The sequence below is a fragment of the Squalius cephalus genome (genome assembly GCF_949319135.1).
Source record: "Squalius cephalus genome assembly, chromosome: 8".
Classification (NCBI taxonomy): Eukaryota; Metazoa; Chordata; class Actinopteri; order Cypriniformes; family Leuciscidae; genus Squalius; species Squalius cephalus.
Genome location: NC_137129.1, coordinates 121,257 through 143,654, shown reverse-complemented (window position 1 = coordinate 143,654; position 22,398 = coordinate 121,257). Strand labels below are relative to the sequence as shown.

Sequence of the window (22,398 nt, the reverse complement as noted above, 5' to 3'; positions counted from 1 at the left end):
TTACCGTAGAGTAATGCTGCGTTTACAGTTTACAGTAGAGTAATGCTGCGTTTACAGGAGAGTAATGCTGGTGCGTTTACCGTAGAGTAATGCTGGTGCGTTTACCGTAGAGTAATGCTGCGTTTACCGTAGAGTAATGCTGGTGCGTTTACAGTTTACAGTAGAGTAATGCTGCGTTTACAGTTTACAGTAGAGTAATGCTGCGTTTACAGTAGAGTAATGCTGCGTTTACAGTTTACAGTAGAGTAATGCTGCGTTTACAGTTTACAGTAGAGTAATGCTGCGTTTACAGTTTACAGTAGAGTAATGCTGCGTTTACAGGAGAGTAATGCTGGTGCGTTTACCGTAGAGTAATGCTGGTGCGTTTACCGTAGAGTAATGCTGCGTTTACCGTAGAGTAATGCTGGTGCGTTTACAGTTTACAGTAGAGTAATGCTGCGTTTACAGTTTACAGTAGAGTAATGCTGCGTTTACCGTAGAGTAATGCTGCGTTTACAGTTTACAGTAGAGTAATGCTGCGTTTACAGTTTACAGTAGAGTAATGCTGCGTTTACAGTAGAGTAATGCTGGTGCGTTTACCGTAGAGTAATGCTGGTGCGTTTACCGTAGAGTAATGCTGGTGCGTTTACCGTAGAGTAATGCTGGTGCGTTTACCGTAGAGTAATGCTGGTGCGTTTACCGTAGAGTAATGCTGGTGCGTTTACCGTAGAGTAATGCTGGTGCGTTTACCGTAGAGTAATGCTGGTGCGTTTACCGTAGAGTAATGCTGGTGCGTTTACCGTAGAGTAATGCTGGTGCGTTTACCGTAGAGTAATGCTGGTGCGTTTACCGTAGAGTAATGCTGGTGCGTTTACCGTAGAGTAATGCTGGTGCGTTTACCGTAGAGTAATGCTGGTGCGTTTACCGTAGAGTAATGCTGGTGCGTTTACCGTAGAGTAATGCTGGTGCGTTTACCGTAGAGTAATGCTGGTGCGTTTACCGTAGAGTAATGCTGGTGCGTTTACCGTAGAGTAATGCTGGTGCGTTTACCGTAGAGTAATGCTGGTGCGTTTACCGTAGAGTAATGCTGGTGCGTTTACCGTAGAGTAATGCTGGTGCGTTTACCGTAGAGTAATGCTGGTGCGTTTACCGTAGAGTAATGCTGGTGCGTTTACCGTAGAGTAATGCTGGTGCGTTTACCGTAGAGTAATGCTGGTGCGTTTACCGTAGAGTAATGCTGGTGCGTTTACCGTAGAGTAATGCTGGTGCGTTTACCGTAGAGTAATGCTGGTGCGTTTACCGTAGAGTAATGCTGGTGCGTTTACCGTAGAGTAATGCTGGTGCGTTTACCGTAGAGTAATGCTGGTGCGTTTACCGTAGAGTAATGCTGGTGCGTTTACCGTAGAGTAATGCTGGTGCGTTTACCGTAGAGTAATGCTGGTGCGTTTACCGTAGAGTAATGCTGGTGCGTTTACCGTAGAGTAATGCTGGTGCGTTTACCGTAGAGTAATGCTGGTGCGTTTACCGTAGAGTAATGCTGGTGCGTTTACCGTAGAGTAATGCTGGTGCGTTTACCGTAGAGTCATGCTGGTGCGTTTACCGTAGAGTCATGCTGGTGCGTTTACCGTAGAGTCATGCTGGTGCGTTTACCGTAGAGTCATGCTGGTGCGTTTACCGTAGAGTCATGCTGGTGCGTTTACCGTAGAGTCATGCTGGTGCGTTTACCGTAGAGTCATGCTGGTGCGTTTACCGTAGAGTCATGCTGGTGCGTTTACCGTAGAGTCATGCTGGTGCGTTTACCGTAGAGTCATGCTGGTGCGTTTACCGTAGAGTCATGCTGGTGCGTTTACCGTAGAGTCATGCTGGTGCGTTTACCGTAGAGTCATGCTGGTGCGTTTACCGTAGAGTCATGCTGGTGCGTTTACCGTAGAGTCATGCTGGTGCGTTTACCGTAGAGTCATGCTGGTGCGTTTACCGTAGAGTCATGCTGGTGCGTTTACCGTAGAGTCATGCTGGTGCGTTTACCGTAGAGTCATGCTGGTGCGTTTACCGTAGAGTCATGCTGGTGCGTTTACCGTAGAGTCATGCTGGTGCGTTTACCGTAGAGTCATGCTGGTGCGTTTACCGTAGAGTCATGCTGGTGCGTTTACCGTAGAGTCATGCTGTAACGTGTGTTTGCAGAACGAGAATGTGCACAGGTCTGTGAAACCCCAGATCCTGTCTGTCTTTGGTGATATTGCTCTTGCCATTGGAGGGGAATTCAAGAAGTACCTGGACATTGTGCTGGACACACTGCAGCAGGCCTCGCAGGCACAGGTGGACAAGGTAACCACACACACACCTGCACACTCCCCAAAACACTACCTCTGTATTAGTATTAATATTACTATTACTATTCTCTGCTCTCTTCCCAACGCCTGGTGCTTCCCCTCAGCACGAGTTTCGTTTTAAAGTGCAGTATTCCAACTTTCTGAATATTCATAGCGAATCCTCAATGACATGAGTCTGAACCAATGAAATGTGATTTGAAACTCATGCTGATGTAAAGACGACAATGTTACTCGCTAGGGCTGGGCGATATGGAGCAAAAAATATATCTCGATATACGATATATATCTCTATCTTTACAGGAAAAATAACCCCCCAAAAAACTACTGCAAAAACAAATATGCCAAATACCACAAAGTCTTTTTTTATTGACGTGCAAATAGGTAGGCAGTTCATGTAGGAACAAAGTGCTTCTGCGACATTTAAAAAAAAAAAAATCCCTGTATACAAAAATAATAATTTAACTGTAAAATAAAGGAAGAAATAAAACACATTGCACTATTTTTAATAAACCTGTATAGAAATATCATTACTAATTTTGGCAAAAAAAAAAAAAAAAAATGCCATATATCCCCCAAAAACTGCACAACTGTAGAGTAAAACATTAATTTAAAAAAAAAAGTGATAAAAATGCATCTAAAAATTGACATGATTGTTACAAAATCACACTGTCTGGGGCCTCTGGAGAACTCAGAACAACTGCTAGCATAAAGTTTAAGGTAAAAATAACTGCCATTAAATTACAGTATCTTACTACTATGCAATTAGATAAACTGTTCATTCATTACAATCACTTTACCTGTGTCTTTATCCACCTTTATCCTCTTCTCTTCTTTTTCACACTGTATATAGCAGAATAGGTAACTTAGGCTAATGCTAATTTATAATGTGTCATGTAAATTCGGCCATCCGTCACAATCAGGAAACTTTCACCGTGTCTAGACCTGGCGTGAGCTGCCAGGCCCGTTTCTACAGGGGAGCATGTTAAGTGTGAGTGTGTTAAGCGCCCTCAAACAAAAGCAATGCGGCGAGAGGCGACGCTACACAAAAAATGACCAACAACAACTGATCGCGCGCGCGCGCTGTTTCTGACGCACTTCAAGCACTCGCTGGGCGGGGAAAGATTGATGTGCCTGACCGGACTCGGGGGACTTGGTTGAATGAGACAACACGCGAGGGGAGGGGGAACAAAAGCAAGGAGGCGGAGGAGGGCGGGGGCGAGCACAGCACAGAGAAGGCAAACAAGCAAAGTGGCGAAATCAGAATTAAATATAAACAATATATCAATATAATACGATATGTCAAAATCCATATCGAGTTTAAAAAATATCGAGATATATCGTAAATATCGAGATATCGCCCACCCCTATTACTCGCGCTGACTGACAGAGCCGAAGCGTGTGCGCACAGACGCCTCAGACGTCAACAGGTGTGTGTGGGAATAGATTCTTTCGTACTAACTGTTCCAGGTAACTGATGTGAAGCTCATTCCAGAAGTGATGGAGTCTGGGCTTCCACATCACTCTCGTGTCCTCATGCACACGTGTAAAACAGCTGGCCATACGTGGGTTATAGTGCATTTAAAAGGGTTGTTGTTTTGCTTCAGAGGACATTAACTCATCCTCCGGGGGCGTTATCAATGCCTGAGATGAAGTTGGCCTTTTCCTGAACTGCTTCCTCTCTTTTCTTCGTTCAAACTGGAAGCTAAACCAGGCTAACTGGGAGATTAACTAGTTGCTGCTTATGTTGTTTCAGACAGACTATGATATGGTGGACTATTTGAATGAGCTGAGAGAAGGCTGTCTGGAAGCTTACACTGGGATCATCCAGGGCTTGAAAGGAGACCAGGAGAATGTACACCGTAAGTTTACCTTGATATCCGTCTCGTAACTGTGAAGATGAGAGAGATTCATGTATAAACCATGTGTTTCCCTCAATCTGTGCAGCCGATGTAATGCTGGTACAGCCTCGTGTGGAGTTTATCTTGTCTTTCATTCAACACATTGCTGAGGATGAAGACCGCTCTGACGGGGTCGTTGCCAACGCTGTCGGCCTCATAGGGTAAGCGCTCGCTCAGACGCGCCAGTGCTTCAGGCTCTCACTGGATGTTGTTACTGACCTATATAACCTTGTGTTCTCACGAAGTGCAGTTTCACAGTTCTCTATTCCAATTTTAATTCCAGAGAATAAAATAAAGTAATAAAATAAGAACAGAAACGGGTGACAAGCCAGTGTTTTCTCATTCATCATCTAGACTCTGAGGTAGGGCTAACAGTTAGCCTGGTAATAACAAACTCTGCTACTTCGCTTTGCTTCGTAGACAGAGTCTGGAAGGGCATAATTAAAGCTTTTTCTTTCTCGCGGGGGGGGGGGGGGGGGGGGGGGGGGCGCTTGTCTGAAGTTTAAAATCATTGGTTACCCGTAAGCCAATCACATAACGTTTGGTTATGGCGTGTGTTATGCGCCGGCTCAGCCGCATTGAACTTCCACTGTAAACACATGTATGATGCGAAAACAAAACCATCGAGCGAAATACCGAGTGAACATGGCTGTGAACGACTTCTGCTGATTATGTGAAGTAAATCTACGCATCCACGGTACAATCAGCGTCTACGTCACGCTCTCAGCCCGCCCTCTGTTCGCTGATTGGCCGGCTGTTTTGAGGCCGGAGGAAAACTGGGAGATAGGTCGCTATCTCAGACTGAGTACAGAAGCGAACTGAAATTGAGCGGAAGTGCGAAGTCTGGCGTAGTCCGGCTAGCTAACAGTAGTATTGAGATGAGAGATTGAGGACGTCAGCGGTCCTGAGTGTGTCTCGCGCTGGCCATGTTGACGAGCCCTGGACCGGTTACTCAAACAATACTAGGTTTAGTCTGTAAATTGTCCAGTCTTTTCTTCATTATTACGGTCTTCACCCTTTTGGGCTCATTATGGTTCAGAGCTCCAGCAGGAGGATCATGATTCAGCAAGAGAACTAGTCTCCGAGGGTGTGCTCTGCGTTTATGGAGAGGTTGTAGTGCAGACACTGAATTCAGCCGCCTTCTGCTCTCGCGAGTCGTCGGGTTTAGAAGGACACTGCCGTTTTCTTTTTTGGGTGATTCTTATTAATCCTGTAGCTTGTTTATTGGTCTAGCATGCAAGTTGACATTTCTTCCCCCCTCCTAAAGTGACCTGTGTACAACTTTTGGGAAAGACGTGATGAAGCTGGTAGAGGTTCGACCTCAGATCAACGACCTGCTGACTGAAGGCCGGAGGTCCAAGATCACCAAGACCAAGACTTTAGCCACATGGGCCACGAAGGAGCTGCGCAAGCTGAAGAGCCAAGCTTGGTATGTGTCTACTCCTCAGACCTGTGTTTCTGCAGGGCTTTATTCGCATGTGCACACATGAAGGCTTCTGGTTTTATGACTGCTGAGCAAGTCACAGGGCAAGTCTTCAGGCCTGTTCACACCAACATGAATGTTTGGCACGAAACGTCCGTCCGATTTATGTTTAGACCAGTGCTTTTTCATTCAGCACATCTGATGGGTTTTTTTTCAGCAGTTTCATTCTCTAACAGAGTGTGGAAATACAGCAGAATGTGTTAGCTCATCAGGCCTGGACTGGTCATAAATATTAGATGCATAGAAATGCATAGAGAAAAGTGAAGCCTATTCATTTGAGGGAGAAATGTGCCATGTACATGTTTGTCTTGCATTTGTTTTTCCATAGTTTAAGGTCCTCAAAGTCCCTAGTCTGCCACTTAGTGGTCAGTTTTACTCCATTATTGTAGATTTCTTCTCAGCCACTGTGTTCTTGTTGTTTTCAGATTACTGGCTGTGGAAATTCTACCAAGAATAATGGAAATCAAACCCACTGAGGTTTCTTCTGTCTTTTACACATAGAAGTCGAAGCAGAAGTGACGTGTGCGCTGAGATGAGTGTCTGAGAATGTGAGCGAGTGAGAACGAGTGCGAGAGACATCACACCACCTTCAGAGTGCAACTCCAGCAGTTGCCAGCAGAAACTCAGTGGCCCACGACCTTCACCTCTTCTCCATGTGCAGAACGTGTCTCTGACCCCACAAAAAATTATTAAAAATGATCTACATTCTGTACACACTTGTGTTTGAAAAGCTAGTGCATCATATTAGTACAGACTTGCCAGCTAAAGAAAGGACAGTTTTGTTCATCTGCAGAATTCATCTTTGAGGTGTTGCGACTGCAGATTGGTCCCTATCACACAATTCATTTGTCAGAAGATGTGAACGAGAAGGAAATGCTGCTGCTGGAGTTTATAATGGCGTGACTGGAGTGTGAGTGTGAGAATGAACGGAGGGGAAGCTGTTTCCACATCCCCTCTTACTATTTCAACCAATAATAAATAAACATGATAAATATCTTGTTTGCAAATTCCGTGAGATGCACTTATGTAAACCTAGGAGAGTGGCAGGTAGTCAGGGACGGGCAGCACTCGGGTGAACTGGCGCTGAGCTTCGTCATGCTTTTCTGAAAGTCAATTGCTGCAGTATAAATTTTTCCCCCTTACCTTTTTTTTTTTTTTTTTTTTTACTAAATAAAAATAAATGGTTCTCTTATTAGTATGGATGGTGCAGAGCTTTCATCTGTCCTAGGAAGGGAAGACTTTCGCCACTCGAGGGGAAAGTTCTAGCGGAGCGCTCCGTGTTCGAAGGGTTCAGGAATTACACACTTCCACATCCTACTTTATTCTCCATTTGTTTTGCAGGAAATTGAGTGCCAAATCCTTGCGGATACCAATGGACTTGAGCTTAATATGTTAACATGTAGAAGATGCAAAATAAACATGTCAACAATGTCACAAATTTATTTGCATTGATATGCTTTGGTTGTAATTTTTTTTTATTTGTTTCTTGCGGCACTTAATTGGAGTCATTCACCGAGCTTTTAAAAAGAGACAATGGACAGAATTAGACATTTGTATGAGGTTATATTTTTCCATTGATATGAAAATAAAGTTAAATTAAACCTTTCTGTTTGTACTTCTGATAAATTTCCTTGTAATGCAAAGAGTCATAATTCCCATCAATACAGTCCAGTCTTACAGAATCTTCACTGGATCCAATGGCACTTGCACCTTTAATGTGTTGAAGAAATGGCCTTCGGACACGACTGGGTTATCCTGCTGATGTCTTTTCCACATGTATGTGGGTCATGTTGATGTTCAACGTTGTTCTGAAATGTGCTTCATTAAGTTTTATAGACTTAACTAATGAGGGTGTAATGGGAAGCTTTCCAGAAACTAGCAGATGCTGCAAGAGCTGTTAGCAAACTCAACTCAAGAATCTGTCTTTACTGGAAACATTGTGGTTCATAAACTCAGTGTGATTCTAAGGTGTTCTATCAAGGGTTAAGAGTAAAGGCGAACAGATTTTGCATGACTGGTGTTAAATAAAAGAGCCTGATTTGAAACATTGGTGCAGTTTAATTGTTGATGGATGTCACATACACATAAACTCTCGAGCCACCTTGTGCTTTTATCAGTCATTTTAAACCGAATAAATTAGCCACTTAAAAGTTTGATGCTTTCCTGCATGGTTTTCTTTTTTCTTTATTGCCTGCTAGATGTGTCCATATTGTGGAACCGTGGTCTTGGTGTGCACCATTACTACCTTAAAGGGGAACTGTTATGCACCTTTTTACAAAATGTAATGCAAGTCTCAGGTGTCCCCAGAATGTGTCTGTGAAGTTTCAGCTCAAAATACCCCACAGATAATTCATTATACCATGTTGTAAATGCCAATTTTGCAAGAAAACGTACTGTTTTCGTGCATGTATCTTTAAATGCAAATGAGCTGAAGAAGAAGAAGGCGGAGCTTGTACAGATCGTGCCTCCTCCGATACTCTGCCAAAGATTATCTGTTTGGTTTTGATTATCATCTCTGTGGAGGACATTGCAGTTCTTCATCATCGTGAAAGTTTATTATCTTCATGCGTTTTAAAGCCATATCAGTGTTAACTTCTGAAATATATGGTTTTCTGAGCGCACACACCCGAAGCACGTGCACAGAGAGCTGGCTGTCCCGTGAGTATTAAACAAGCGGCAACCTCCCCTTCTCTCTTGAAACCAACACGGAAGTGAGTTAAACTGCAATTCATTGACTGGCCGCTTGGGCTGGCTGCAGAAGTGAGTCAAATCTGTATCTCCCTCATGTTAAAATTACCAACTTTACAGCAGAAAAAAACATGTTTACAGCCTGGATCTCTATGTGGCTTTGGTCTATACAGCTAATTTTGCCCTTCATAACAACTGTGAGGGGGGTGAATTTTTTTATAACTCATCCGTTTAGTTGATTAATATTTAAATTTCTGCATTTAAGGGTGTGGCCACTTGAGTGACAGGTGGGTTGTCGCTGATGTCAATGCTAGCCGTTTGTTTTGTCTGCTGTTACTAGCCGTCACTTCACCTCAGCAAATGTTGCTGCTGAACTTGCTTTCTCTGCAGTGTTTGTGCTTTTTTTTCGGGATTATTTCATACAATTTAATACACCCATTACTTGGGTACAAAGCCCACGGAAAGCCCTTTGGATTCCGTCGTTGTCGTCGAGTATCGTTCGAGAGAACAACCAGCGCTGTATTTCAGTTGTTTTCCTCCGTGAACATGCACTAATGGATGTCTGACAATTTCATTGCTTTTTGGAGTTTTCAAATTTAAAAACGTCAATAAAGGCTTGTTCGTTCTGCTCTCACGGAACAGATAGATTATAATATGCTTATTATGTACCGTCAGGTGAAATCCTGCAGGCGTCGGCGCTTTCTCCGTCCGTGCTATAAATGCACATGAATGAGCGCGGATTTACTAGCGCGTTTACTTGAACTTCATAGGCAATATAGGAAATGGGGACACCTTCGTCAAGGTTTAACCTATTTTTTACAGTCTATGGGTTTAACCCATTTGAGAGGCGGCCAAAATCAGAATTTAAAATGGACTGAATAAGCTCTCTACGAACTTGACGAGCGATGCCGCGCTGACGGACCAAAGACTATAAAAAAGAGTGACTGACATGTATGCACATAAATCACTGTCACACACTCTCTCAGAGTAATATTAAGTTACTGCATAATACATTTTCAACTAGCAGAATAGTACAGAATCACAATACACAGTCTCACTTGTAGCCATGTCTTTTAACTATTATAATGTTTCGAAGGGCAAAAACAGGAACTTTTAATTGGCTTTAGTTTACATCATCAAGTGTCACTTTAGCGCGAGGCCCTGTGCAGTCGCAGACTTGGTACTGTCATAGAATAACGTTATCAAGCATTACCCAGAGCCGTCAACACAGCCTGAGCTAACTCGATCACGTCGAGCTATTTGGGCGTGATTTCTCAGCCTCTTTGCCCATAGAGCTGGTAAGTCCCGCCCCCTCCGCTAACCCCACTGTATAGAGCTGGTAAGTCCCGCCCCCTCCGCTAACCCCACTGTATAGAGCTGGTAAGTCCCGCCCCCTCCGCTAACCCCACTGTATAGAGCTGGTAAGTCCCGCCCCCTCCGCTAACCCCACTGTATAGAGCTGGTAAGTCCCGCCCCCTCCGCTAACCCCACTGTATAGAGCTGGTAAGTCCCGCCCCCTCCGCTAACCCCGCTGGACCTCTAGGTTGAAAAATCGTCAATGCAAGTGAATGGGAGAAAATAAATTTTCTGGTCCCGTTTGAATTTTGCCATGAATGTGTTGTCTGTGAATTTTTAATATAATGTTTCGTGTAAAGAATGCTACAATTTAGCTGGTAGAAGTTTGATACGGTTAGATTTTGTGTGAGAGCACTTTGTGGACTACAACTCTTCGCTGCTTTCGACGCGAATCTGAAGAAAGAACAGCCCATTTGGTTTGAATGGTGACATTTGGGTACAAAACACATAGGCATCTCGATCTGTCTCCATAGATTATCGCAGCATTAGCACCGTGATTTGACAAGTGGAGGGAAATGTGTTATGGGGTGACGTCACATAGGCGACATGTAGTCTTTCTCGTTATGTCTTTTCCACAACTGCTAAACAAAGAATCGTACAATATACGGTCAAACTCGTAACATGAAACATTATATAAAAAATTCACGTTCAACATATGTTCACATTCATGGCACAATTCAAACGGGATCAGAAAATAATTATTTTCTCCCATTCACTTGCATTGACGATTTTTCAACCTAGAGGTCCAGCGGGGTTTTACGGATGGGCGGGACTTACCAGCTCTATTTTCTGTTATCCGGGAGTGACGCAAGGCCAAGATGGCGACGGCCGGCTCCGCCCACTTTAGGCTTCAAAAATGCTCTTCAGAAAACCTACGGGTGAAGTCTATGGTATTAAACTAAATTCTCTTTCACGTCTTATTGCGCTTAAACTGTCAAATACACACAAAGTTCACATAAACGCCGTCGGTCATGGCTATGAATGTAAACAGCAAGTAAAGAAATAAATTAGACCTGTTTATTAAAGTGAAAGGAGTGAATATACAGTATGACTGATAAATATGCTAATATGAATCAAACAACAAAAGAAAAACTGAAAATCACTCACTGCTCTTGTTTAAAAAACTTGAAGCTTTAATAAGAATACATTTCTTACTTGAATGCTGCTGTTAAATGCTCTGGCGTTAAAACGGCTCTGAGACACTGCTTATGATTTGGGAATTAAAAAAGGAGTGGGTGGGTTTTTACCATTATAGGGTGGTTGTTTACACACTGCAGGCACATTTATGTTCAAACACCATGTAAAAGTGAATTTTGCATAATAGGTTCCCTTTAACATGAGGGAAAAGCTTTATAAAATGTAAGGCCCGTTGATGGGTTATTTTACATTTATGTTTATTCATTTAGCAGACGCTTTTATCCAAAGCGACTTACAAATGAGAACAATAGAAGCAGTGAAACTAACAATAGGACAACAATATGCAAGTGCTGTGACCCTTCCCAGTTTAACGCAGTACGTGTACTTTTTTTTTTTTTTTTAGGGTTAGGTTAGTTTTTTTTTAAGATAGATTAGAAGATAAAGTGTTAGTATTAGTGGATCAAGTGTTGCCGAAAAAGATGCGTCTTCAGCCGTTTCTTGAGAATGTCCACGGACTCATCCGCTCTGGTTGAGTTAGATCATTCCTCCAGCAGGGAACAGTCCAGGTGAAGGTCAGAGAAAGAGATTTAGGGCCTCTTTGAGATGATGCACCACAAGACCGCATTCACTTGCAGAGCGCTGGGTTCTGGATGGCACGTAGGTCTGAAGTAATGAGTTTAGGTAAAAGGGAGCAGAGCCAGAGGTTGTTCTGTAGACAAACGTCAGTGACTTGAATTTGATGCGAGCGGCTGTTGGAAACCAGTGCAGTTTAGTGAGGAGAGGAGTGACGTGTGCTCTCTTCGGCTCGTTAAAGACCACTCTAGCTGCAGCATCTGGATCAGTTGCAGAGGATTGACAGTGATGCTGGAAGGAGAGAGCAAGTCCAGTCTGGAGAGAACAAGTGCTTGGACAAGGAGTTGTGTAGCTCTGATAGGAAGGACCTGATCCTCCTAATGTTGTACAGGCAAATCTGCAGGACCGGGCAGTTCTAGCAATGTGGTCTTTTTAAAGTTCAATTGATCATCAATCACAACTCCAAGGTTCCTGGCTGACCTTGATGGAGTTATGGATGATGACACTAGCTGAATGGAGAAGTTGTGGTGAAGTGTTAGGTTGGCCGGGACCACAAGTAGCTCTGTCTTCACAAGGTTTAGTTGAAGGTGGTGGTCCTTCATCCAGCCAGAAATGTCTGTCAGGCTGAGATGCGAGCAGCAACCGTTGGATCATCAGGCTGGAATGAGAGGTAGAGTTGTGTGTCATCAGCGTATCAGTGATAGGAAAAGCCATGTTTCTGAATGACAGATCCTAGTGATGTCATGTAGATGTAGAAGAGAAGCGGTCCCAGCACTGAGCCCTGAGGCACTCCAGTAGCTAGATGATAACAGTGATGGGAAAAGCCATGTTTCTGAATGACAGATCCTAGTGATGACATGTAGATGTAGAAGAGAAGCGGTCCCAGCACTGAGGCCTGAGGCACTCCAGTAGCTAGATGATAACAGTGATGGGAAAAGCCATGTTTCTGAATGACAGATCCTAGTGATGACATGTAGATGTAGAAGAGAAGCGGTCCCAGCACTGAGCCCTGAGGCACTCCAGTAGCTAGATGATAACAGCGATGGGATAAACCATGTTTCTGAATGACAGACACTAGTGATGACATGTAGATGGAGAAGAGGAGCGGTCCCAGCACTGAGCCCTGAGGCACTCCAGTAGCTAGATGATAACAGTGATGGGGATAAACCATGTTTCTGAATGACAGACACTAGTGATGACATGTAGATGGAGAAGAGGAGCGGTCCCAGCACTGAGCCCTGAGGCACTCCAGTAGCTAGATGATAACAGCGATGGGATAAACCATGTTTCTGAATGACAGACACTAGTGATGACATGTAGATGGAGAAGAGGAGCGGTCCCAGCACTGAGCCCTGAGGCACTCCAGTAGCTAGATGATAACAGCGATGGGATAAACCATGTTTCTGAATGACAGACACTAGTGATGACATGTAGATGGAGAAGAGGAGCGGTCCCAGCACTGAGCCCTGAGGCACTCCAGTAGCTAGATGATAACAGTGATGGGAAAAACCATGTTTCTGAATGACAGACACTAGTGATGACATGTAGATGGAGAAGAGGAGCGGTCTCAGCACTGAGCCCTGAGGCACTCCAGTAGCTAGATGATAACAGTGATGGGAAAAACCATGTTTCTGAATGACAGACACTAGTGATGACATGTAGATGGAGAAGAGGAGCGGTCTCAGCACTGAGCCCTGAGGCACTCCAGTAGCTAGATGATAACAGTGATGGGAAAAACCATGTTTCTGAATGACAGATCCTAGTGATGACATGTAGATGGAGAAGTGAAGCAGTCCCAGCACTGAGCCCTGAGGCACTCCAGTAGCTAGATGATAACAGTGATGGGAAAAAACATGTTTCTGAATGACAGATCCTAGTGATGACATGTAGATGGAGAAGAGAAGCGGTCTCAGCACTGAGCCCTGAGGCACTCCAGTAGCTAGATGATAACAGTGATGGGATAAACCATGTTTCTGAATGACAGATCCTAGTGATGACATGTAGATGGAGAAGAGGAGCGGTCCCAGCACTGAGCCCTGAGGCACTCCAGTAGCTAGATGATAACAGTGATGGGATAAACCATGTTTCTGAATGACAGATCCTAGTGATGACATGTAGATGGAGAAGAGAAGCGGTCCCAGCACTGAGCCCTGAGGCACTCCAGTAGCTAGATGATAACAGTGATGGGATAAACCATGTTTCTGAATGACAGATCTAGTGATGACATGTAGATGGAGAAGAGAAGTGGTCCCAGCACTGAGCCCTGAGGCACTCCAGTAGCTAGATGATAACAGTGATGAGATAAACCATGTTTCTGAATGACAGATCCTAGTGATGACATGTAGATGGAGAAGAGAAGCGGTCCCAGCACTGAGCCCTGAGGCACTCCAGTAGCTAGATGATAACAGTGATGGGATAAACCATGTTTCTGAATGACAGATCCTAGTGATGACATGTAGATGTAGAAGAGAAGCGGTCCCAGCACTGAGCTCTGAGGCACTCCAGTAGCTAGATGATAACAGTGATGGGATAAACCATGTTTCTGAATGACAGATCCTAGTGATGACATGTAGATGGAGAAGAGAAGTGGTCCCAGCACTGAGCCCTGAGGCACTCCAGTAGCTAGATGATAACAGTGATGGGATAAACCATGTTTCTGAATGACAGATCCTAGTGATGACATGTAGATGTAGAAGAGAAGCGGTCCCAGCACTGAGCTCTGAGGCACTCCAGTAGCTAGATGATAACAGTGATGGGATAAACCATGTTTCTGAATGACAGATCCTAGTGATGACATGTAGATGGAGAAGAGAAGCGGTCTCAGCACTGAGCCCTGAGGCACTCCAGTAGCTAGATGATTGTTCTTAGACACCTCACCCCTCTACGACACCCTGAAGGACCTACCTGAGAGGTAAGACTTGAACCATTGGAGTGCGGTTCCCGAGATGCCCTTCGTCTGTAGGATTGACAGAAGGACAGGAGGGTTATAAACATGAACTTTAGAACAGCTTTAAATGTGAGGCAATTCTGTATCTCTGATTTCATTTCTGTCTACAATTTTACCACAATAAACGATTTTCTCAATGCATAGTTTCTCTGGTCACCTATAGGCTGTTGGTCTGATATGAATGAAATCTGGCACGCATCAATGTGACCCTGATTACAATATTATCAGACGAATTTACAAGTGTATTTACATTTTTGCTGATAATTCTGGAACTGTGATGCTAGACTAAAGTCTCAAGTTAATTTTCAGCTACATGAAGTTCTACCTCACCAGTCAGCTCTGCAGCTGGGTGAACCCAAGGGTCAAGGGTCATCAGTTAGAGAATGGTCAAATGTGAGTCCAGAGTCCAGCTCCATCATTCACCACCAGCTCCATCATGTGTCTGCGTCTGCGTCTGGTGTTGCTCAGACTGATGGCCTCCTCATGCATGCTTCAAGTGAACGGTTCCAGGTTTGAAAGAGGCAGACGTGTGTGTGTGTGTGTGTGTGTGTGTGTGTGTGTGTGTGTGAGTGAGTGAGAGAGGCTCACATACATTCATGGACACAGATGACCTTTTGCATGGTGGTTATGGTCAGATCTGAAGGGTTTTAGGAACCCAGATCTTTTTTTGAAAAGAAGCATCAGTTTTTGCTTATCCATATGAATATTTACTATGTGAGCAATGGTGTTTTCCTTAGGTGACGACCTCAAAGTCCTTCATGTCTTAACTTCTAATCCAGAAGAGGCCAGTTCAGCAACAGGGGATTCTTGTTGACCATTCTGATGATTTTCCTCTCCAGAGTAGTAGATGTCTTTCTTGCCCAGGTTTGCCCTGGGCTTGCCCTAAGCTAACCCTAACCCTGCCAACAGAATCTCTGTATTTGTGCTTTGTGATGATCAGCTGTGAAATATCCTCCTCCAGAATTATTTTGTTCACTTCATGGCATTATGTAGTTACTTGAATGAATCAATCAGCACTGAATTCCATATACGTCAGGTAGGGTTCAGACATGGTTTGAAAGCTATTAATTTCAACTTGGCACATTTTCGAGAAGAGTTCACATGGAGTTTAATAATTGAGCAGTGTTGAAGAAAGAGAAAGCCGGGTCGAGAGCCACTGGATCAGAGCAAAGTAGGTTGGAAACGCCGCACTGACTGAACAGCCACTTGCTTTTTTCAGAGATATAAACTTGCCAGATCTTGTAGCTATCTATTATAAATCAATGTTAGATCTATGTCACTATCACCATCGATGTGTGCTGATGGCTTTCATAAAAATGTAAATGCTGATCCAACATACTTCAAACATTCACATTTCAATAAGTGGTCATTCTCTGAGAAACTAACTTTACACCCATGACAGGGAAAGAACTGTTAAAATGAGGGAACAGTTTAATGTAATGTTATTTACCATGAGAATAATATACGCATATAGCTTTCTGAAGTATGGTATTCACATTAAGACGGCTTTTTTATAAAGATATTAATGGATCTTTCAGGCATTTATTAAATTATGACCATTAAATATTTTTGATTCATAAATGTCAACATTTTGATATTTTACAGAGACAAAATCTTTTAAAAAAATGCATTTGTTTTCTGAAATATTTTAATAGTAATTCACAAGTAAAAAATAATTTATAATCAGTAATAAATACAAATCTGGTTAAATATAAAAATACACCGCACCCATAGGGTACAACTTCTGTAGATATAAATAACATAAAAATAATACTAACTACAATAAATAAATATATCAAAGTCATATAAAATTATATCCAGTTAAAACAATAGTATTATTCCAAAGTTGAATATAACTTTGCCAAGAAAACCCATTTTAACTTTTGTATTACAAAAATACAGTTACAGAAAATACCAAGTTAACCAGTTGGACATTGAGTTGTTGGCCCGGTTTGGTCACTACGGGTCAGCTTTAGGACATTGAGTTGTTGGCCCGGTTTGGTCACTACGGGTCAGCTTTAGGACATTGAGTTGTTGGCCTGGTTCGGTCACTATGGGTCAGCTTTAGGACATTGAGTTGTTGGCCTGGTTCGGTCACTACGGATCAGCTTTAGGACATTGAGTTGTTGGCCTGGTTCGGTCACTACGGATCAGCTTTAGGACATTGAGTTGTTGGCCCGGTTTGGTCACTATGGGTCAGCTTTAGGACATTGAGTTGTTGGCCTGGTTCGGTCACTACGGGTCAGCTTTAGGACATTGAGTTGTTGGCCCGGTTCGGTCACTATGGGTCAGCTTTAGGACATTGAGTTGTTGGCCCGGTTCGGTCACTATGGGTCAGCTTTAGGACATTGAGTTGTTGGCCCGGTTTGGTCACTACGGGTCAGCTTTAGGACATTGAGTTGTTGGCCTGGTTCGGTCACTACGGATCAGCTTTAGGACATTGAGTTGTTGGCCCGGTTTGGTCACTACGGGTCAGCTTTAGGACATTGAGTTGTTGGCCTGGTTCGGTCACTACGGATCAGCTTTAGGACATTGAGTTGTTGGCCCGGTTCGGTCACTATGGGTCAGCTTTAGGACATTGAGTTGTTGGCCCGGTTTGGTCACTACGGGTCAGCTTTAGGACATTGAGTTGTTGGCCCGGTTCGGTCACTATGGGTCAGCTTTAGGACATTGAGTTGTTGGCCCGGTTCGGTCACTATGGGTCAGCTTTAGGACATTGAGTTGTTGGCCCGGTTCGGTCACTATGGGTCAGCTTTAGGACATTGAGTTGTTGGCCTGGTTTGGTCACTATGGGTCAGCTTTAGGACATTGAGTTGTTGGCCCGGTTCGGTCACTATGGGTCAGCTTTAGGACATTGAGTTGTTGGCCTGGTTCGGTCACTATGGGTCAGCTTTAGGACATTGAGTTGTTGGCCTGGTTCGGTCACTATGGGTCAGCTTTAGGACATTGAGTTGTTGGCCCGGTTCGGTCACTATGGGTCAGCTTTAGGACATTGAGTTGTTGGCCCGGTTCGGTCACTATGGGTCAGCTTTAGGACATTGAGTTGTTGGCCTGGTTCGGTCACTATGGGTCAGCTTTAGGACATTGAGTTGTTGGCCCGGTTCGGTCACTATGGGTCAGCCATAGACGCAGAGATGTGGCGAAGAGTCCGAAACACGTCCTGGGTGAAGCTCCGCAGCTGCTGGAGGGTAAGATGAGCCGCCACTTGGACCTGATAATTACTGCGGAGCTGCAGGGAAAGCCCTGGAAACCCATCCTGGGATTCTGGACTGGGAATCTGGGCCAGCCGTTGCATCTGAGCCAGAAGAGAGAGAGCATTAATAATCTAAGATCAGCTCGTTTTAGAAAGAAATGCTGAGTGTTGCTCAGTGAAATGTAACGTGTGCAAGACTGTAGGTTTTTCAAGAAAATTGGAAAGACTCGTGAATTTTTAGATGGTCATGAAATTTTCTTCATGTCACTTTAGGCCCTAAGTTTTGTACTTTTTTTTCATTCAAACATAATACAATAGGCAGCATTGTTTAATTTGATAATAATTGTAATTCCTCTAAAATGTTATGTATTCAGCCACATATAATAATAATCTAACATTATATGTTCTTAAAGTCGGCATGAAACAGAAGTCGCGCCAGTAAACGTCTTCAGAGAAGGGAAGAGATGTTGGGAATATATTTTGATTCAAGATTACGAGGCATGTGAATTGAAATGATGATAAATCCTTTAGATTAAACTGCAATATTCCATTAAAAGCAGAACTGATGTGATGGTGTTGGAGAGGCTGAAGCGTGAGGATTACCTCTTTCACCTGATCACACAGATCTCTGACGCCCGCGAGCAAAGGCTTCAGCTCTTCTGAGCAGTTCAAGACCACTCCGATTTCCTCCAGAAGTTTGTGGTGAAGCTCCAGGCCGTTCACAATACGGTTTAAACTCGTTTCCTGGTCAGAACAAACAGTCAAGAACTGTTAAAACACCTCTTTGAAAATGTTTAACATGCAAGCTTCATTCATTTAAAACATCTAAATAGGACTGATTTGGGGTGATGCCCGTGTTTAAAGTCGACTTCTAACAACATTTGCAGGTTTGATACAAGAGCTGCTGTCCTGCTCCAACACAGTTATGCTTCATCTACATCAAATATCAAAATGCTCTACTGGCTCTACTATCATCAATAGCAACATGCATCTCAATAGTATTCCTAAACTATTGTATGCTTCTTCCAGTTCTATATTCAACATGCTTACACACACTTTACCATGCTAGAGAGTATTTACCATGGTGAGCTCCTCTGACTTGAGCACTGGAGGCGCAGGAATGCCAATGTCACTTAATAAATACTCCAAGCTTTTTGCTTCACTGGAAAGAGTCAAACCCTGCAAACAAACACAGTTTCCATTATTATATAGAATATAACGCCAATAATTAACTCCTGTATTCTGTATCAAATGCATGGTGTTATCAGATGTAAGATAAAATATGATCAATTTGACAGGAATGTATTATTAGCTTGTGCTGATCTAAAGTTTGTCCATGAAATGTAAGATCTGACCTAATTTGACAGTGCATTAATGCCTCAAGGAAAGGTAAGCCTGCTCACCGCTGATGTGACGCACGCGTCGTGCGCTCCGCGAATGTTGCTCAGGATCTCCTTCGCTAAACTCATGGCGTTCTGGCGCTCACTGACGCTCGCGATCAGTTCGTGCCCGCGGAGCGGCGCGTTATAGACCAGCGTCAAACAGCTGAGCGCGACGAGAACTGGAGAAAACAGTGTTATCAGAACATCAGAAATCTACATCACAAACACTGACGGAACCAACGCTCCACACACACACACACACACACACTGAGTGCACAGCGAACACAGCTGACAAAGTTGTAATGTATCATTTTTTTTATCTTAATTGGTATCATTATTCGTAATGTGTTAAAGAATATTTTCTAAAAATGGTTAGGACTACTTACTGAGGTAGACCTTCATTGTGGTTCGAAGTGCATCTAATACGTTGCAGTGGATTTCTAGTCTATTTAAACCATTGAGATTGTTCAACCAGGGAAACTTCCATGAGTTGTCCACTTGTGGATTGCGTGTGCACTGCCGTATGACATGCGTTGCGAAAAAACATATAGGCCTGAGGATAAAATGCATTTCTAACCCTTCCGGTTGTTGGGATAGGGGGGATATGACACTCATTACACACGCATATGATAGTCATTTAACCTGACACAAACACACTTAAATACTAACGCTCAGCTCACGGGAATTCTTCAGTTTCGTCACTGCAGGAAGAACAATTCAAAAACCCAACCCTTTATCAGCGTCACTGAGTGTTTAATAGTTGCTCAATTCGTTATTTCCCATTCGGCGTTTCCTGCACACTTTAACAATATTTGTGGGAATAGAATAGATCAGAAATATAATGTCTTCAACATTGCGATGGGTGAAAAAAGATTCACTTCTTTGATTTCTAATCAGATGCTTTTCGTTCTTTTATCTCTGCCAGCTCAGCAAGAAGTCTCATGAGACAATAAGAATAATTGCTCAGGAACTAAATTAATTACACAACTAATGAATTATATTAGTCAGCACACTTTTAGTTATAAACACAATTGCATTATTAATTATGATTAGGCTAATTGTGCCTGTTTATTCCCATGTAAAATACATTTTTCTCAAACGATCAGATATATTTCTCCTAAAAGCGTCAAAACAATAATAATAAAAAAACTTTGATAACATCTTAATGAATATAAAGCCTAACAACATGTTCTCCTTTACTTCCTCAGTTCTATTCTAAATAATGAAGAAATCTGCTGTTCTGATTCAGTTGCTTTCGTCATTGATTCACCGCTTTGAAATGGCCTATTCTTATATAATAAGAACCGAATAAATAATAGTTAATAAGAACGGGCTGCAGATGATATCAGGTTTTACTAGCAGTTCAAAGCATCTTTAGTTCTTATTTTCTGTCTAATATAGAACTTCACTGTAAAGGATTGTTTGGACTGCCTTTTATAATGGACACAATATTTACAACACAGTCTCACCCCCAAACGTCACATACTGACGCGTCTTGACCAAACGGCAATATACGACGAAAAGGGTACCCCTAAAACGTCCGTATGTGACTATTCGGGTTATGGGTAGGTTTAGGTATGCGTTAGGGTACCGCTAAGAGGCGCTGCTGGTGCGCTTATGTCTTCGTCTCATATGGACGTTTTAGGGGTACCCTTTTCGTCGTATATTGCCGTTTGGTCAAGACGCGTCAGTATGTGACGTTTTGGGGTGAGACCGGGCTTTAAACACTGGTTTTACATTGATTTAAATGAACAAATAATAAATAATAATAATTAAAAAAAACAGCCAGTAGTTTTTTTGTGTTTGAATGCAATAATTTGAATATGCTGGAACAGAAAAAGAGAATTTAAAGATAAAACTTATTTGTTATGCGTTTAAATTTTGAAGAACAAGACTGAATGATTTTAATTAAATCATTAAATTGAATTATTTAAAAAATCTTCCTATATTAAGGGTTCTGAATTATGCCTGATTCACACTGACAGCGTTTCAATTTGAAGTCATGATGACATTCAGGTAATCACATAAAACATTTGTTTATTTTTTTTTATTTTTTTTTTTTAAATATTTTAATTTAACATTATGATCAACTTCATTATTAGCTTTTCAATAACTCACTGACCTCCGTTTGGTGTTGATAGAGAATTGAATATATTTTATTTCACTTTGTATTTTTAGATCGTTATGGTAAAAAAAAACTGCGGATACTAGTATTGTAGGTGCAACTCCCATCAAACCCTCCCTGTCCTTTAAAGAGGTCAGAGGTTGAAAGGTTGTGTCCAGGGAAAGCATCAGATGGCGTGTGTGTGTGTGTGTGTGTGTGTGTGCTGAAGGAGTGTGAAGCCCAACTAGCTGAACCTCTTCAGTTCTGTTCGCTCGTTGGCCAGAGGAGAACTGAGTCTGAGTCTGGTTTCTCACGAGGGTTTTCTCCATTCTGTCACTGATGGAGTTTTAGTTCCTTCACTGTCGCCTTTGTCTTTTGTCTTGCTTAGTTGAGGACATTTAATATTCATCAATATTATTGCTCTCCTGCATTGACATCATTATATGAGAACTGAACTGAGCTGGACGATGACGTCACGGTTTCTCCAGAGCGGCTGTATATATATATATAAATATACTAAATTAATAACTTTTTTACAACAGAAATGCACCATCACTGAACTGACTGAAGCTGGAACGTGACGCTGTTTTCTTCTAGATCTGCTGTGCAGCCGAAACACACTTTGTCGCATTATTTTCCTGTTATCACTGTAAAGCTGCTTTGAAACAATCGCTACTGTAAAATGCGCTTCATGAATAAAGATGACTACAGACGGGAAGCTGTCCAGGATAAAGCTGAGCTCTTGAAGGAGATGAATGACTTTAGACCAGTTGCACTCACTCACATGATGAACCCGAACCTCTGGAGACCAGCTTCAGCTTGTTGATCAGTGTATTCGAGAGGATGATGAGGTCATGTTCATCTCGATGAGCCCGGCTGTTACACGAGGATGCTGGTTTTTTAACTTATCTTGTGTATTTAAAGCCATCAGGTCCCCCGTCCTGAGATAAACTGGAGTGCAGGGGTTGATGACCTGGATAAGTGAGCCACAGTTGCTCCGGCTGGGAACGGTGTCTCCTAACCCTAACCCTAACCTCCATTCTTCTTCCCTCTATTTACATCGGACTTTAAATACAACTCTGAGTTCTGCTGAACACAGAAATGTTGTTGTGGCGTGTGTCAGGGACCTTGTGAAGGCCTTCAGTGACGGGAGTAATAACACCTGCCTTCAGAACACCATGAAGACTGAGGAGGAGGAGGAGGACTTGTGCAGATCCAGGACACATGTGCAGCGGTTGGTATCCGTGAGGAGCAGCCGTCCTGTACGTGTCTGGAGTGTACCTGGATATGAGCTGGACTGGTGCCTAAACACCGATGCCCTGGAGGAG

General features: G+C 42.9%; 2 protein-coding genes across 3 annotated transcripts in view; one reads left to right on the top strand and one right to left on the bottom strand.

Annotated features, from left to right (window-relative positions):
* kpnb1 (karyopherin (importin) beta 1) overlaps positions 1-7,295 on the top strand; it is a 29,325-nt gene extending 22,030 nt beyond the window's left edge. The window contains exons 18-22 of one of the 2 annotated variants that reach the window (XM_079878816.1): positions 2,161-2,304; positions 4,063-4,168; positions 4,254-4,368; positions 5,475-5,636; positions 6,116-7,295. In XM_079878816.1, the coding sequence (XP_079734942.1) occupies positions 2,161-2,304; positions 4,063-4,168; positions 4,254-4,368; positions 5,475-5,636; position 6,116 (528 nt within the window). In that variant the 3' untranslated portion in view covers positions 6,117-7,295. The remainder of the gene's footprint in view (positions 1-2,160; positions 2,305-4,062; positions 4,169-4,253; positions 4,369-5,474; positions 5,637-6,115) is intronic. The other variant, XM_079878817.1, reaches the window with a different exon arrangement.
* An 8,734-nt stretch (positions 7,296-16,029) lies between these two features.
* Positions 16,030-19,669, bottom strand: csf3b (colony stimulating factor 3 (granulocyte) b). The gene is made up of 5 exons (XM_079879655.1): positions 19,353-19,669; positions 18,988-19,145; positions 18,665-18,763; positions 18,188-18,328; positions 16,030-17,686 (listed from the first exon to the last, which is right to left on the bottom strand). The coding sequence occupies exons 1-5, from the start codon at positions 19,579-19,581 to the stop codon at positions 17,501-17,503; spliced, it is 813 nt and encodes a 270-aa protein (XP_079735781.1). The 5' UTR covers positions 19,582-19,669; the 3' UTR covers positions 16,030-17,500.
* Positions 19,670-22,398: the final 2,729 nt, after the last annotated feature.

Excerpts from the sequence above, each read along its gene's own strand:
- csf3b (XM_079879655.1), bottom strand. The coding sequence starts at position 19,581 with ATGAGTGTCATATCCCCCCTATCCCAACAACCGGAAGGGTTAGAAATG. Across the intron at positions 19,146-19,352 it reads CACAATGAAGGTCTACCTCA|TTCTCGTCGCGCTCAGCTGT; the intron begins GTAAGTAGTCCT and ends TGTTTTCTCCAG. Across the intron at positions 18,764-18,987 it reads ACGCGTGCGTCACATCAGCG|GGTTTGACTCTTTCCAGTGA; the intron begins GTGAGCAGGCTT and ends GTTTGTTTGCAG.